Here is a 14576-nt window from a genome sequence, read left to right as displayed (position 1 = left end):
AATGCCTGGAGCCCTACCTCTCCTCCTGGCCTCTGCTCACATAGTAGGTCAGCCTCCAGCTTCTCCCATGGTGCTCGTGAGGCAGGTTCAAGATCAGGGAGGTAGCCTAGGCCTAGGCTCTGGAACGGTGTATTCTACGTTCTGTTGAGTAAAGCAAGCTGAAAGGCTGGACTCAAAGACGAAAGAAGCATACTCTACCTCCTGAGGAAGGAGCTGCAGTACGGTGTGGTCACGACCTTCAATCTTCCCCACTCAGGGAGGCCCTGGATCGAGCCATCGAGGAATTCACCCTCTCCTGTGCTGGCTACTGTGTGGCCACGTATGTGCTGGGCATTGGTGACCGACATAGCGACAACATCATGATCCGAGAGAGTGGGCAGGTAGGGAGGTGTGGGTGGCTCCCCCATGGGCGGCCTAACGTCCGCTCCTGGCCCGCTGGCCCCTCTGCCCTGTGTTCAGGATCCCAGATGATGCCGTGAGCCCTGCCAGGTGTCTCCTCTGCCTGGGACTCTGAGGAACTGCAGCTCTGTCCTCTGCTCTTTTTTCTCCTCCCTGGGTTCCTGGGGTTTGAACCAGCTCACCCTAGGCTAGGGCTCCCCTCTTGAGCCCCACCCCAGGTCCTCCTTTGTGGCTTCTCATTCTGTGCCCTTCCCTCCCCTTCAGCTGTTCCACATTGATTTTGGCCACTTTCTGGGGAACTTCAAGACCAAGTTTGGAATCAACCGGGAACGAGTCCCCTTCATCCTCACCTATGACTTTGTCCACGTGATCCAGCAGGGGAAGACTAATAATAGTGAGAAATTTGAAAGGTGAGGGTGCTGCCACCCTGGACAACAGGGTCCCTAGGTGGAGGGACAGGGACAGAGACCGCTGTCTCCTGGCGCCTCCCATGGGGGGTGGTCTTTTGTAGGAGGCAGGGTGAGGAGGTCAGCCCGAGGAACTAGGGTTTTCTTATAGCCATCATGGAGCAGCAGCTTGGGACCCCCCCCCCCCTCCCCGGGCCTCAGGCTGGGAGTGCTACAGAGAATCCGGGACCTCACCTGCCCCGTCTCCCTCACCTGCAGGTTTCGTGGCTACTGTGAACGAGCCTACACCATCCTGCGGCGCCATGGGCTGCTCTTCCTCCATCTCTTTGCCCTGATGCGTGCTGCAGGTCTGCCTGAGCTTAGCTGCTCCAAAGATATCCAGTATCTCAAGGCAAGTGTCCTTATGGGGTTCTTATCGCTGCGATATAAACCATGACCAAAAGCAACTTGGGGAGAAAGGGCATTTATTTCAGCTTACAGTTGTAGTCCATCATGAAGGGAAGTCAAGAGTGGGCAATGAGGGGCTGGAGAGATGGCTCAGTGGTTAAGAGCACAGACTGCTCTTCCAGAGGACCCAAGTTCAATTCTCAGCACCCACATAGTGGCTCACAACTGTCTGGAGCTCCAGTTCTAGGGGACCTGACACCCTCACACAGACATACATGCAGGCAAAAGACAAATGCACATAAAATAAAAATAAAAAAATAAATAAAGTGAGCATTGGAGCAGAAGCCATGGCTTGCTCAGCCTGGACTGTCCAGGGGTGGCATCATTCACAGTGGGCTGGGCATCCCACACCAGTCTTAAGAAAATGCCTCACAGACTTAACTACAGGCAACCTGATGGAGGCCTTTCCTCAGTCATCTCTCCATCTCAGGTGACTCTAATTTGTGTCAAATTGACAAAAACTAACCAACACAGTAGATTAAGCCCGAGCTGAGTCAGGACCTACTCCAGGGCTGTTTCCCAAGGCCTGCCTGGGCAGTCTGGGTCCTAGCAGGGCCCCACTGGTGGACTTCTTGGGGGTACTGACGCTCGTGGGGGCTTCACGCCACCCTTGTCTTCACAGCGTGGTCCAGTTTGCCGGGCTTAATTGTGCTGGGTTGAGATGTGGTGTCCTTCCTTAGACATCCACATGTCTCTCACAGGTGCCTTCACACACACACACACACACACACACACACACACACACACACACACTCGTGTGTGATCTGTGTGAGCTCAGGTTTCTTCTACATCTTAGAAAATGCTTCCTTCCCACATTCTCAGTTTGTGGTAAGTGGAGCAGAGTGAGGTGGTGACAGACCACAGAGCTAGCCAGGGCATTCCCTGAAGGCACAGAACATCGGGCCTGCTAGCACTCCGAGGCTTCTGGCAGCTGAGTCAATGGGGTGGGCTTGGGGTCTGAGTAAAGAGCTTTCCCTTCCAGAGAGGATTTAACAGCCCATTAGGCTTCAGCACAGATTATATGAGAGAGAGCAGGGCCCCTCAGTGTCGCCCTGCTGTGGTGTTTGTCCAGGACTCTCTGGCACTAGGGAAGACCGAGGAAGAGGCACTCAAACACTTCCGGGTGAAGTTCAATGAAGCCCTACGGGAGAGCTGGAAAACCAAAGTCAACTGGCTGGCACACAATGTGTCCAAGGATAACAGGCAATAAGGGGCCCTCTCCTGGTCGCCTCACGGTTCCCTGCTGGCTCTCAGGCCTAGAGGTAAACTGTCAGTTCTGGGGACCGGGCACGCTCAGTGGTCATCGGAGGCCCAACACCGTCACTGTTCCTCATGGGAAGAACCACACAACTGCCTCTTGTTTACACTGGTTATTTATTTATGATTCAAAATGTTTAAGGAACAGAACAGCCATAAGCGGAACTGTCTTTGTGTAGGGAGGGGTGGTCCTCGTGAGACACCCCCACCCCACCCGTCAGCACTGTAAGTGGCGCCCTGAGGACTACACCCCAAGTCTTCCAACCTGTGGATCTGGACCCAGCAGACAGTTCTTGGGGCCTTCTTCCCAGGTTCCCCAGCAGGCTGCCTGCAGCAAGCCTGGTGCCCCCCATCCAGACAGGACACCTCAATCCTCAGCTCACCTCCGCCACCTCTGTGTGGCCCACCTTCGGCGACCTCCACCAACCAAGCCTCCGGCAGCTCCCGAGGAAGCCAGGGCACCCTCTAGACTCAGGCACACTTGCTCTGCACTGTTGAAGTGACCTCTTGGATATGGGGACACCCTCACCTTTTATTTCGGGTAAGAAAATGATAGCCAAACGATGTACAGAACTCGGCGGCTGGGGAGAAGGACCTGTACCCCACTATGTATAGTTGTCAGGCCTCAAAACACTCAAGAACCGGCGACTGATTGAGCTCAGTGTGGTCCCCAGTCAAGACAAGGCAAGCTGGAGTGGAGTCCTCTGCAATGAGTGTGAGCCGCACCCGAAGGCAGCTGTATGAAGGGCAGGACTGATCTCTCCTGGAGCTGTGCCCTTGAAAGGCAGCTGGGGAGCCAGGTTCTGAAGTTGAGGGCAAGAGCGAAATTAAAGTAGCCGGGGTGTTTTTCCTTGAAAAGGAATGGATCAGAGCGACTCTAGAAAAGCAGGTCTGAGCCTCCTCCCGGACATCCCAAAGCCACGCTGGCTAGAGCTAGGTGTGCTCCGGGATCTGGGGACACAGCTCAACGGTACCGCATGGGCTTATGTGCTGTCCCGAGCACATCTTGATGTGTCGGCTGCCACCTCAGGGCCTGGATCTCTCGGCAGCATTCTGAGACTTGAGAAGCGTCACTGCTGTGCTGACAGAAGCCCCGAGCACGGCTCAAGGAGGCCAGGCGCCAGCTCCCCGTGCTGACGAGCTGAGGGGCTCGGAGCGGTCTGTACCTCCACAAACCACCTGCTTAGTTCACAGGAGTGCTGGAACCCTGTCTGCCCCCCCACCTCTGAGATAGGAAGTGTGTGTGTGTGTGAGCGTGTGTGCGTGTGTGTTAGCGTGTGTGTGAGCGTGTGCGTGAGCGTGTGCGTGCATCAAGTTATTTATTGAAGCGAGTCTAGGTGCTCCCTGGTGTGGCTGCACGCGGTCCGCCTTCGAGTTGGGTGTATGGTCTGTACACCTGGCTATAAGAATATTTTCTATTTTTTTAAGTCATTTCATGTTTGTGTGGGGAAAGTGGGTTTCCTTTCACTGATGTGGGCTGAGACATTTGTGCAACCTTGACATGATCGGTAAAGACAGGTGAAAAGAAATAAAAGACTTTTTATGTTCTTACATTCTCGGCTCAAAAAGAAGCAGGGCCGGCCTGGGGATATGTGTGAGGCTGGATACATTCTTCCATACCATAACAACCAAAACAAATCGTGGCACGGGTGTGGTCGGCACCTGTAATCCCAGCAGTAAACAGGCAGAGGCAGGAGGATTGCTGTAAGTTCGAGAGCAGCCTGGTCTAGACAGGAAGTTCCAGGCTAGCCTGCCAGAGCTACATAACAGATCTTGTCTCAACCATACTCCCCCTCTCCCCAAAAAAGAAAGTGACAGAATAAATCCCACTCAGGCTCGAGTTAGAACCAGAACTTTATTATAGTGCATACACTTCCCGACCTAGCGTCAATATACACGTATTGAAGGACAGAGAGACGGTGCAGCTACCGACACATGAAAATGTCCCTCTCTGCATTAACTTCTTTCCATCGTCTAATAAAACAGCTACAGGGACAGGACATGGGGTGGGGGGGCCCCCCCCGCAGACAGCACAGCCGTCGGCATCCTCCACACCAGCAGCGAGGGCCAGAGATCCGCAGCTGGAGAGGTCCACACTGTGATTGTAAGTGACAAGCTGGGGGCTGTGTGGGGTCACACTGCGTCTCCAACCCTTCCACCAAGCAGCAAGACTCCTAACTACTGGGGCTTGAGTCTCACCCCACACCAGGACAGCAAGGGGGCATCCCACGGAGCTTCCGGGGAGGAGAGGAAACAGACTGTTTTGGAACATTCTAGCACTTTGTCTTTGGGCCTCAGGATCTCCTTTTGGATGCTGTAGTGTGGTGGAGCCTGACTGTCTTGCAGAACTGATGTCAGTTCCCATGACAACAGGTTTGTACCAACAGGGAGACACACTTGATAAGCAGAAACCACAAGGCGGCACGGCAGGATGGCTGCCAGCCACAGGAGTGTGAGAGGGGCCAGGGGCCTTGGCTACCACGCGGCTCTTCCAGCCTCCAATGTGGTCGGTGCTCGGGTCTGGTCCCCTAAGCAGCACTCGGAGAGCAGAGACCCCAGCCAGGGCCCCAGTGACTGGACCTCTCCAACCTGGATTCTTGTGAGGAAGGTGGAAGAGGGAGGAGAGTTCCTCCTGGGCCTGTGTTCTGACTCCACTTTACATTCCTGTCCTGGCCTACACTAGCACAGAAGACACAGAATCCCAATTTATTTACAAAATATTAAAAAGTCAGTTGGTCATCTACACAGTAACCCCATTCTCCCACTTTATACATGCACTAGTTTGGAGAAAAATAAAAACTTTGAAAAATAAAGAAGAAAAATGATTACTGGGTGGGAGTAATTTTGACCCTTGGTCAGCAAGCCCAGTCATCACAGCCTCTCTGGAGGCTGGAGGCGCTGGCGTCCTCTCCTGGACTGACGGGGACTCCAGCCACACATGGGGTCCGAGGTGCTGCGGGGCCACTGCACCCAGATGTGGCCAGGGAGGAAGTGCCAGCTCCTAGCAAAACTGTGATGGGCTGGGAGGGCGGAGGGTGGAGCCTGTGGTCCCACACACCAAGCGCAGGCGGATGGGCAGCGAGGGGGAGGGGTCTGCAGACCTGCTGGCCGAAATGATTTTGTACATCGTGGACCCGTGGGGTGGGAGATGGCTGGGAGAGAGTTCTGGAGAGCAGGTGTCGCACGCGTGTTCAGTAGCTGAGCGTGGAGTCGTCCCATTCCAGCTGCTGCTGCCGCGTGGCGTTCTGGCCGTCCCCGGGGCCGCCTTCCTCCTCTTCACTGCTCTCGGACTCGGCGCTGGTGATGTCCTCCTCCTCCTCCTCCCCATCTTCACTCTCCTCCTCCTCCTCTTCCTCTTCCTCCTCCTCACTGCTGTGCTGGTCCTCATATGTCTGGGAAAGAGATGATGGTCTGAGTCTAGCTGGTGACCCCATGACCCAATGTCCACCTCCCAGAAGCCACAGAGGAAAAAACAAGAAGGACTGAGCAGCACTGGGAGCTGCCCCGAGCAAAGTGCCAGGGCAGGTGAAGCGCTCACCAGCAACTCGGAATCCATGCGCTAGGGAGAGGCGCTCGATGCTGAGGGATGAAGCTTAGTCCTGTTACACTAGAAACATCTTGGGGTCAAGAAGCAGAGAGCACCAATTGCCTACTTATGCTAATCGGTGTGACCTTCAGCCAGCTTCCTCAACTGAAGAGGACCCCCTAATCTCAGACCCAGTGTGCACAGCATGTGATACAGGTACAAAGATTCAAGGGGCCATGGCTCCACCACCACAGGTCTCCGGGCGCTTGGCAGTCTGGGGCCCCTCTGGACCTACCTCCATGGGGTTTACAGTGATGGTCAAGGCAGAGTCATCCCAGTCCATCTCATTCTCCTTCCCGGTGTCCCGCATCGTACGCTGATGTGCAGCTCGGATCCGAAACACCCCCAGGATGATCATGAAAACCAGGAAGCTGACACACACCACAATCACAACAGTCGCCGTGCTGGGGACCACTGCCAAGAGATTTGGAGACCGGACTTCTGTGACACTGCTTATCCAGACAGCAATCCCAGCCCTGGCTTTCTCAACTACTTGAGGTCGGAATCAATGTGCCAGAGTGCTGCACCTGACCCTCAGAGACTAGGAGGAAACACCACAGCAGCCGGGCTTTGCTCTCCTGCTCTGTGGCTGTGGTGACGCCCTTCTCCATGTGACAGTAAGGGTGACAGGCAGTGGCTGTGAGCTGTGCCAGGTTTGGTGGTGATGGGGGGTACCCATGTGGACCCTACTTGGATGCCATAGCATACTTTTTTGGTTTTGTTTGTTTGTTTTGAGACAGGGTTTCTCTGTGATCTCGCTCTGTAGACCAGGCTGGCCTCGAACTCACAGAGATCTGCCTGGCTCTGCCTCCCGAGTGCTGGGATTCAAGACGTGCGCCACCACCGCCTGGCGCCACAGCATCTTGACCCACGTTCTTCCCAACAGCCCTACCTGCGAATGGGTGAGGACTGGCCAGGTTGTGACCGGACAGGTCAACAAAGGAGCGATGTTCAGGCTGGACAAACTGTGGCTGGGCAGCCATGTGATTGGCGTGTTCCACAGGGTCGGCTGTGTGGATCACATTCACCTGCAGTGGACAGAGAGACATCGCTAAGGCTGGCGTCCCAAGTGTACCTGACAGGTGACCATGGAGTCAGTCACTGGCAAAGCTGTGTTGGTTGTTTCAAGGCCTCCAGGCTGGGAACAAACAGGGTACGGTACGCCAGTGACCAGAAAAAAATCAACAGTGAGAACCTGTCACCTGGTCTAACAGTGGGACAGTGTCACACGTCCCACAAACAGTGCTTGTCTAATGATTTATTTATAGGGTAGCTTATAAAAGAACACATCGCATCAGCCAGGAAAACAAACCCAGATCACTTGGAAATGCCCGGCACAGACCACTTTCCCCCATAACCTGCCCAGAGGAGAGATGGTACGAATCACCATTTTCAAACCAGCCAGCCACCCTTTGGCTCAAGTAAAACACTGTCAGCGTTCTAACTGCAGCCTCAGCCCACCACTTAGGTCAAGGTGGAGACAGTGGACGGCTCAGAACAGCGGAGCGCATTTCTCCAGACCGCAGAGGCCCTGGTCGATAAAGTCGGCGGCGGCAGAGGCTGCTGGAGGTTTCAGAGCGGAGTGCACTGTCCTCCAGCTGCTGTGACCTCAGAGTGACCTCAGCCATGTTAGCACACCCAGCCGGTGACCCAGCTTTACTCCCAACAGGGTCAGTGACCGGACACGGCTTCGAAGACCATTTGGTTCCCTGGGGTTTCTTTCACATATGAAACCCAAGGAACGACCTTGTCCCTCCTAAAGACATACACTCACTCTTCACCTCTCCAAGGTCTCCAAGCCACTCCAAGCCTGCACATCTACCCTGCCGGCAGACCACAGTGTGAACAAAGCCGCCCCTGGTATGAGCCTATAGAATTGAATGTCTGAAGCCTTGGGACCAAGGGTCAGGACACTTGATTTCTTCTACTGTTGGCCCTGTTGGGCGGGCACCCTGGACTCACCTCCACCTTGAATTCATTGCTGAGGTAGCGACCATTTAGTTCTGAGCAAACGAGCTTGAACTTCCGGTCAAGCAAGGACCTGGTGTGCCAATTCCGATAGCGCAGAAGGTGCAAAACCTCCTCATAGCTTGCCATGGTGTCCACACCTGCAGGTGTCGAAGGTGAGAGGCTTAAGTCTGGAGCCTGGGGGGACCCAGGTAGCTAAAGTCATGTACTTGGGTCAGTTGAGCCAATGGCCACACCTTTGTGGCTTTTTGAGCCGCCAAGGAGGAGCATTTCTCCATCCAGGGGCATGTGTCGTTATGTGCCCAGGCCACCCTCATAAAGCACTGCCTATGTCCCGTTCCCCACCAGTCCCCATGTCCTCCTCCTTGTGCAGCAGGGCACCAGTGTGGAGTGAATGCTAGTCCACATCTGCAGGCACCAGTGTGGAGTGAATGCTAGTCCACATCTGCAGACACCAGTGTGGAGTGAATGCTAGTCCACATCTGCAGACAGCTGGCACCACTGTGGAGTGAATGCTAGTCCACATCTGCAGGCACCAGTGTGGAGTGAATGCTAGTCCACATCTGCAGACACCAGTGTGGAGTAAATGCTAGTCCACATCTGCAGGCAGCTGGCACCAGTGTGGAGTGAATGTTAGTCCACATCTGCAGATAGCTGGCACCAATGTGGAGTGAATGCTAGTCCACATCTGCAGGCACCAGTGTGGAGTGAATGTTAGTCCACATCTGCAGACAGCTGGCACCAATGTGGAGTGAATGCTAGTCCACATCTGCAGGCAGCTGGCACCAGTGTGGAGTGAATGCTAGTCCACATCTGCAGGCACCAGTGTGGAGTGAATGCTAGTCCACATCTGCAGACACCAGTGTGGAGTGAATGTTAGTCCACATCTGCAGACAGCTGGCACCAGTGTGGAGTGAATGTTAGTCCACATCTGCAGACACCAGTGTGGAGTGAATGTTAGTCCACATCTGCAGACACCAGTGTGGAGTGAATGTTAGTCCACATCTGCAGACACCAGTGTGGAGTGAATGTTAGTCCACATCTGCAGACACCAGTGTGGAGTGAATGTTAGTCCACATCTGCAGGCACCAGTGTGGGGTGAATGCTAGTCCACATCTGCAGACACCAGTGTGAAGTGAATGTTAGTCTACATCTGCAGACAGCTGGCACCAATGTGGAGTGAATGCTAGTCCACATCTGCAGGCAGCTGGCACCAGTGTGGAGTGAATGCTAGTCCACATCTGCAGGCACCAGTGTGGAGTGAATGCTAGTCCACATCTGCAGACACCAGTGTGGAGTGAATGTTAGTCCACATCTGCAGACACCAGTGTGGAGTGAATGTTAGTCCACATCTGCAGACACCAGTGTGGAGTGAATGTTAGTCCACATCTGCAGGCACCAGTGTGGGGTGAATGCTAGTCCACATCTGCAGACACCAGTGTGAAGTGAATGTTAGTCCACATCTGCAGACAGCAGTGTGGAGTGAATGTTAGTCCACATCTGCAGACACCAGTGTGAAGTGAATGTTAGTCCACATCTGCAGACAGCTGGCACCAGTGTGAAGTGAATGTTAATCCACATCTGCAGACACCAGTGTGGAGTGAATGCTAGTCCACATCTGCAGGCAGCTGGCACCAGTGTGGAGTGAATGTTAGTCCACATCTGCAGGCACCAGTGTGGAGTGAATGTTAGTCCACATCTGTAGGCAGCTGGCACCAGTGTGGAGTGAATGTTAGTCCACATCTGCAGACACCAGTGTGGAGTGAATGTTAGTCCACATCTGTAGGCAGCTGGCACCAGTGTGGAGTGAATGTTAGTCCACATCTGCAGGCAGCTGGCACCAGTGTGGAGTGAATGCTAGTCCACATCTGCAGACACCAGTGTGGAGTGAATGTTAGTCCACATCTGCAGACACCAGTGTGGAGTGAATGTTAGTCCACATCTGCAGACAGCTGGCACCAGTGTGGAGTGAATGCTAGTCCACATCTGCAGACAGCTGGCACCAGTGTGGAGTGAATGTTAGTCCACATCTGCAGGCACCAGTGTGGAGTGAATGTTAGTCCACATCTGCAGGCACCAGTCTGGAGTGAATGCTAGTCCACATCTGCAGACACCAGTGTGGAGTAAATGCTAGTCCACATCTGCAGACAGCTGGCACCAGTGTGGAGTGAATGTTAGTCCACATCTGCAGACAGCTGGCACCAATGTGGAGTGAATGCTAGTCCACATCTGCAGGCACCAGTGTGGAGTGAATGTTAGTCCACATCTGCAGGCACCAGTGTGGAGTGAATGCTAGTCCACATCTGCAGGCAGCTGGCACCAGTGTGGAGTGACTGTTGGTCCACATCTGCAGACACCAGTGTGGAGTGAATGTTGGTCAACATCTGCAGGCAGCAGGCAGGCAAGAGCCTTCACCTTTCCTTCTTACCCTCTGCTTTAAAAACCTTCACCTGTAAAGACCACACCCAGGTCGGAGTGGCTCACTTCGATGCCCTTCTGCTGGAGGCGGGCCGTGTCCACCTCCAGGCTCTCTTGCTCTGGGTTCAGCTCTTCCCCTTCCACTGTGACCTCGCAGGTGTCCAGGTCATGTACAATTTCCTCTGACACCAGGGACTCTTGAACTGCAAAAATGGTTAACCAGAAATAGCAGAGGCCAGTCAACCCTAATGCCCAGCCCTATCTCAGGCTCAGAGAGTCTAAGGCTGAGACTGAAGCAAGAAGGAGTCACCATCAAGCCTTGGAGGGCTGAAGTGTAGTCAGAGGAGGAGTATATGGCTAGCATACGGAAGGCCCAGGTCCCAGAAACAGCTCCGTCAATAAATAGTACTTGGTCAGTCCCCAGTAAGAATGGTGGGGACATTGTCCTCCTGTGGGCCGGCCCTCAAGCTACGTCTTAAAATCTGATGTCCAACCAAAGAGATGTAGAGACTCCATCCACAGTCAAGTTCCAGAAACAGAGCCAAGTACTAAAACATTACAACTCCCAGAACCCACAGAGAAAAAGGGCCCATGAGGGGGCTGGCAGGCCCAGGACAGCTGTTACCTGTGGGGTCCTCGGCCCCGTCCCCCTCAGGCTCCACTTCTCTAGTGATGGTGCTGATGATTCGAAGCTCAGGGAAGAGGGAGACACCCTCTGGGCTCTCAAACTCAGAAGCCGCCCGGGCAAAGTGGTGGACCCCACTCAGGCTGATCTTGGGCTCTTCTGGCTGCAAAACCATCACGTAGCCTTCAACCGGAGGCACCTCGATGCAAGCCGCCTCATTAAAACACCTGTCAGAGAAGCAAGAGGGGGGCGGGGAGAGAAGGCTGAAGGCTGTGAGGGCTGTGAGGCGGCCACCTATCCGAGGCTTGTGGGCAGAGGGTGGCCACTCCAGGGATGCACTTCCCATTGTGGTCAGGCCAAACTTAATCCCTCACTCAGGCTTTGCAAGATCAAGTGATGACTCACCTTCCCTTAGAGGGGAGGGCAAATCCAAGGGCACACACACATTCTGCCCAAGGTCAGCGGGTGGAAATACACTCATTGCCACAGATCAGGACATACTTGACCGTGCTGGTGATTTTCAGCCTGCGGATGCCGGGTGTGGGGAACTGCCTTGAATTCAGGTAAGAAACGTGCTGCATTGCCTTATCCAGCTCTCCAACATCGTCTCCCTCCAAGGTCAACACTGCGTGACTGGAGCTTGCGTGGATCTGAAATCATCGTACTAGAGTTGGAACAAGGTCCCAGCCGAGAGGAGCCAAAGCCATGAGAGGGGTGTAGTGAACAGACCGGACTGAACACTGAGCTCTTCAGTCCCCATGAACAAGGCTCTCTACACAGTGTAAAGTCCCTTCACCCCCACCCCAGCCGGGCGGTGGGGGTGCACGCCTTTAATTCCAGCACTCGGGAGGCAGAGGCAGGTGGATCTCTGTGAGTTCAAGGCCAGCCTGGTCTACAGAGTGAGATCCAGGACAGCCAGGGTTTCTACACAGAGAAACCCTGTCTCGAACAAAAACAAACAAAAAATCCCTTCACCCCATCTCTGCCTCACCCTGCCAGCCCCACTCTTAGCGGGCTAGGCTGAGAGGGAGTTCAGGCGAGCGCTCACCTGCACGCCTCTGCTGCCCTCCTCAGGGACCTGCAGCTCCAGCCCCTCCTTGCAGGTGTACAGACAGTCAATCACTTTCTTATCCGCCAGTTTCCCAGAACGGATGGTGAGGCCAGCCAGGTTACCCCGGAAAAACTGTGTCATGTGCAGGTCACCGCCTTGGGAACAGGAGGAGGAGGAGAGAAGTTAGCTCATAGCTCAGGGGCTCCTGGGTATCGGTCACGGCTGTGTTACCAGTGGTGGCAACTTGATGAAGGGACATGCACGTTAGTTCAGAGCAAACCCTGTTAGCCTTGCAGTCTACATGGAAGTGCAATGAAAAATTAAATTGTTTATGGTCATGCACATGGCCTGGAGAAGAGAGGAGCTTGGGGTGGGGGTTCCCTCACCGGGAGCCTGGATGCCCGGGGCCCCTCTTTATACATCCGGCCACTCCCTGGTGATGGAGGCTAACCCAGTACTATCAGCGGGGTGCGCAGAGACACCGCCTGTTCAACCACTACCACCTACCTGGCTGAGCACACCGTGGGATGCTCCCCTGACTGAGGACACAGGAGTGGGGGCCGGGGAAGACTCGATCATAAGCATGGCAGGAACTCTGAGCCGCTTAGAGTCCCCACGGAAAAGCCTTGAAGGCCTTCCAGGGAGATTTGTGTGTGCACTGTACGTATACAGTATCCACATGCATATGCATGTGGTCTGTGCACATATATGTGTACAGTATGCATGTGTATACGCATGCTCATATAAGTTTGGGGACGTGTGTGTGTGTGTGTGTGTGTGTGTGTGTGTGTGTGTGTGTGTACGTGTGGGCAGACCTGAGGTTGATGCTGGAAATCATCCTCCATTGTTCTCCCACCTTATTCACTGAGGCAGGCCTCTTGGTGAACCCAGAGCTGGCTGGCTAGCTAGTCCTCAGACAATCTGGTCTGCCTTCCAATCACTAGAATTACAAGTGGGGGCCAGGCCCCGTTGGCATTTACATAGGAACTAGGGATCTGAACTCTCCTCTCCACGCTCACACAGCGAGCGCCTCACACATGGAGTCATCTCCGCTCTCAGGAAGGTCTTTGGTTGAGTTCTGTCTCCAAGGATGACAGGCAGGGAAGAAGTAACCCCAGGCGGTGGACCTTGACAGACCACAGCAAAGAGCCACAGACTAGAGCTCGCTTTCACATTACTGAAGAGCAGGGCCTGGCATGGCAAGCCATCCCTGGGGAGTGCTATTTCTGTTCAGAACTTAGTATCAATCAGAAAACACAGAAACTCTTTTCCTGTCCCATGGCTTAGCCACATGAGCACCACGAAGTGGCCCCCAAACCCGGCTTGAGGAATTGTAGTAGGTGCCTCGTGCAGTGGACTTGGGGGACTGGAGGCACTACAATCCCCACAAGTGCAGCCCACGGGGGTGTGCAGGGGTGAGAGGGGCAGGAAAGGAAGTCCCGGGAGGAAATGGGGAAGCTCGATGCAGGCAAGCAGCTGAAATGGTGTCCAGATCAAATGCAATTTGCTCATCTCATGCGACATGTGGAATGAATCAATGCCTCAGCTTTAAAGGAAACACTATAGTGAACGGGGAGTGTGGGGGGGGGGGTATCCAGCAACCTGCAGAGGCCACAGTCACAGGCTCGGTCTCATTGTCTCTTTCGACTCCTGAATACTCTGGAAAGCAAGACAGAGACAGCAGAAAAGACCAAGAGGTTAGGCCTTCACCCTGGACCCCAGAGTCAAATGCTGAAGGAGCCAAACGCGAGCCCCAGAGAACCAAGACCCTCTTGACATCCGGGACATGTTTCACCTGGATGCACGCTTACTCTTGATGACCTTTTCCCAGAAGCGACCCCCTCCAATGCTTCCTTTGGGGTTTTTCTTTTATACATCATTGCCTATTCTCCTTGCCGAACACAAATCAGACTCAAATAAAGACAAAACCAGGTACACCATTCATTATCTGTTTAGCCCGTGTTACAGTGCGCTCCCGGGAGGCCTGGCTGGGGGTGGTGCCAGAGCAGACGTAAATAAACATTCGGCTCCTGGACCACCGTCTTCTTCCCTCCAAACAGGGAAGCAGAACACACAGACAGAGCGGGAGGGCCGGCCCCTACCAGGGTCCAGAGTGTGGCACGTGGAAACACGTGAGCCTGTACTTCCTGGATTTTAAATGACAGAGAAAAGAGGATGGTCAGAAGGAGGCAGGCTGAGGGTCTCACCCAGATAAACCACCGGCAACAGGTCTGGACGCTCACCAGCCACAGTCTCTACAGCTGCAGATGAGGCCCGGACTCTGAAGCCTGGCTGGTGGACAGCACACCATGGCTGTGCACAGAGCCCGCATACTCTGCACGGCATTGTGGAGGAAAGCCTCCCTTGCAACTGGCCACTACAGGTATCTCCCAGGAAACAAGTGTGGAGATGTGTTTT

General features: G+C 54.2%; 2 protein-coding genes across 10 annotated transcripts in view; one reads left to right on the top strand and one right to left on the bottom strand.

The window, feature by feature from the left end:
- The window catches only part of Pik3cd (phosphatidylinositol-4,5-bisphosphate 3-kinase catalytic subunit delta), a 45167-nt gene extending 41104 nt beyond the window's left edge, over positions 1-4063 (top strand). For all 6 annotated transcript variants that reach the window (XM_076565663.1, XM_076565661.1, XM_076565662.1 and 3 more), the window contains 4 exons: positions 257-380; positions 664-809; positions 1065-1197; positions 2326-4063. In XM_076565663.1, the coding sequence (XP_076421778.1) occupies positions 257-380; positions 664-809; positions 1065-1197; positions 2326-2463 (541 nt within the window). In that variant the 3' untranslated portion in view covers positions 2464-4063. The remainder of the gene's footprint in view (positions 1-256; positions 381-663; positions 810-1064; positions 1198-2325) is intronic.
- A 285-nt stretch (positions 4064-4348) lies between these two features.
- The window catches only part of Clstn1 (calsyntenin 1), a 69708-nt gene continuing 59480 nt past the window's right edge, over positions 4349-14576 (bottom strand). For 2 of the 4 annotated variants that reach the window (XM_042272468.2, XM_076565664.1), the window contains 9 exons: positions 13761-13817; positions 12156-12313; positions 11609-11757; positions 11108-11334; positions 10515-10685; positions 8059-8204; positions 6989-7124; positions 6332-6510; positions 4349-5902 (listed from right to left, as the gene is read on the bottom strand). In XM_042272468.2, the coding sequence (XP_042128402.2) occupies positions 5702-5902; positions 6332-6510; positions 6989-7124; positions 8059-8204; positions 10515-10685; positions 11108-11334; positions 11609-11757; positions 12156-12313; positions 13761-13817 (1424 nt within the window). In that variant the 3' untranslated portion in view covers positions 4349-5701. The remainder of the gene's footprint in view (positions 5903-6331; positions 6511-6988; positions 7125-8058; positions 8205-10514; positions 10686-11107; positions 11335-11608; positions 11758-12155; positions 12314-13760; positions 13818-14576) is intronic. The other 2 variants (XM_076565665.1, XM_076565666.1) reach the window with 1 other exon arrangement.

Source organism: Peromyscus maniculatus, chromosome 2 (genome assembly GCF_049852395.1).
Source record: "Peromyscus maniculatus bairdii isolate BWxNUB_F1_BW_parent chromosome 2, HU_Pman_BW_mat_3.1, whole genome shotgun sequence".
Lineage (NCBI taxonomy): Eukaryota > Metazoa > Chordata > Mammalia > Rodentia > Cricetidae > Peromyscus > Peromyscus maniculatus.
This window is presented reverse-complemented; position numbering and strand designations above follow the sequence as displayed.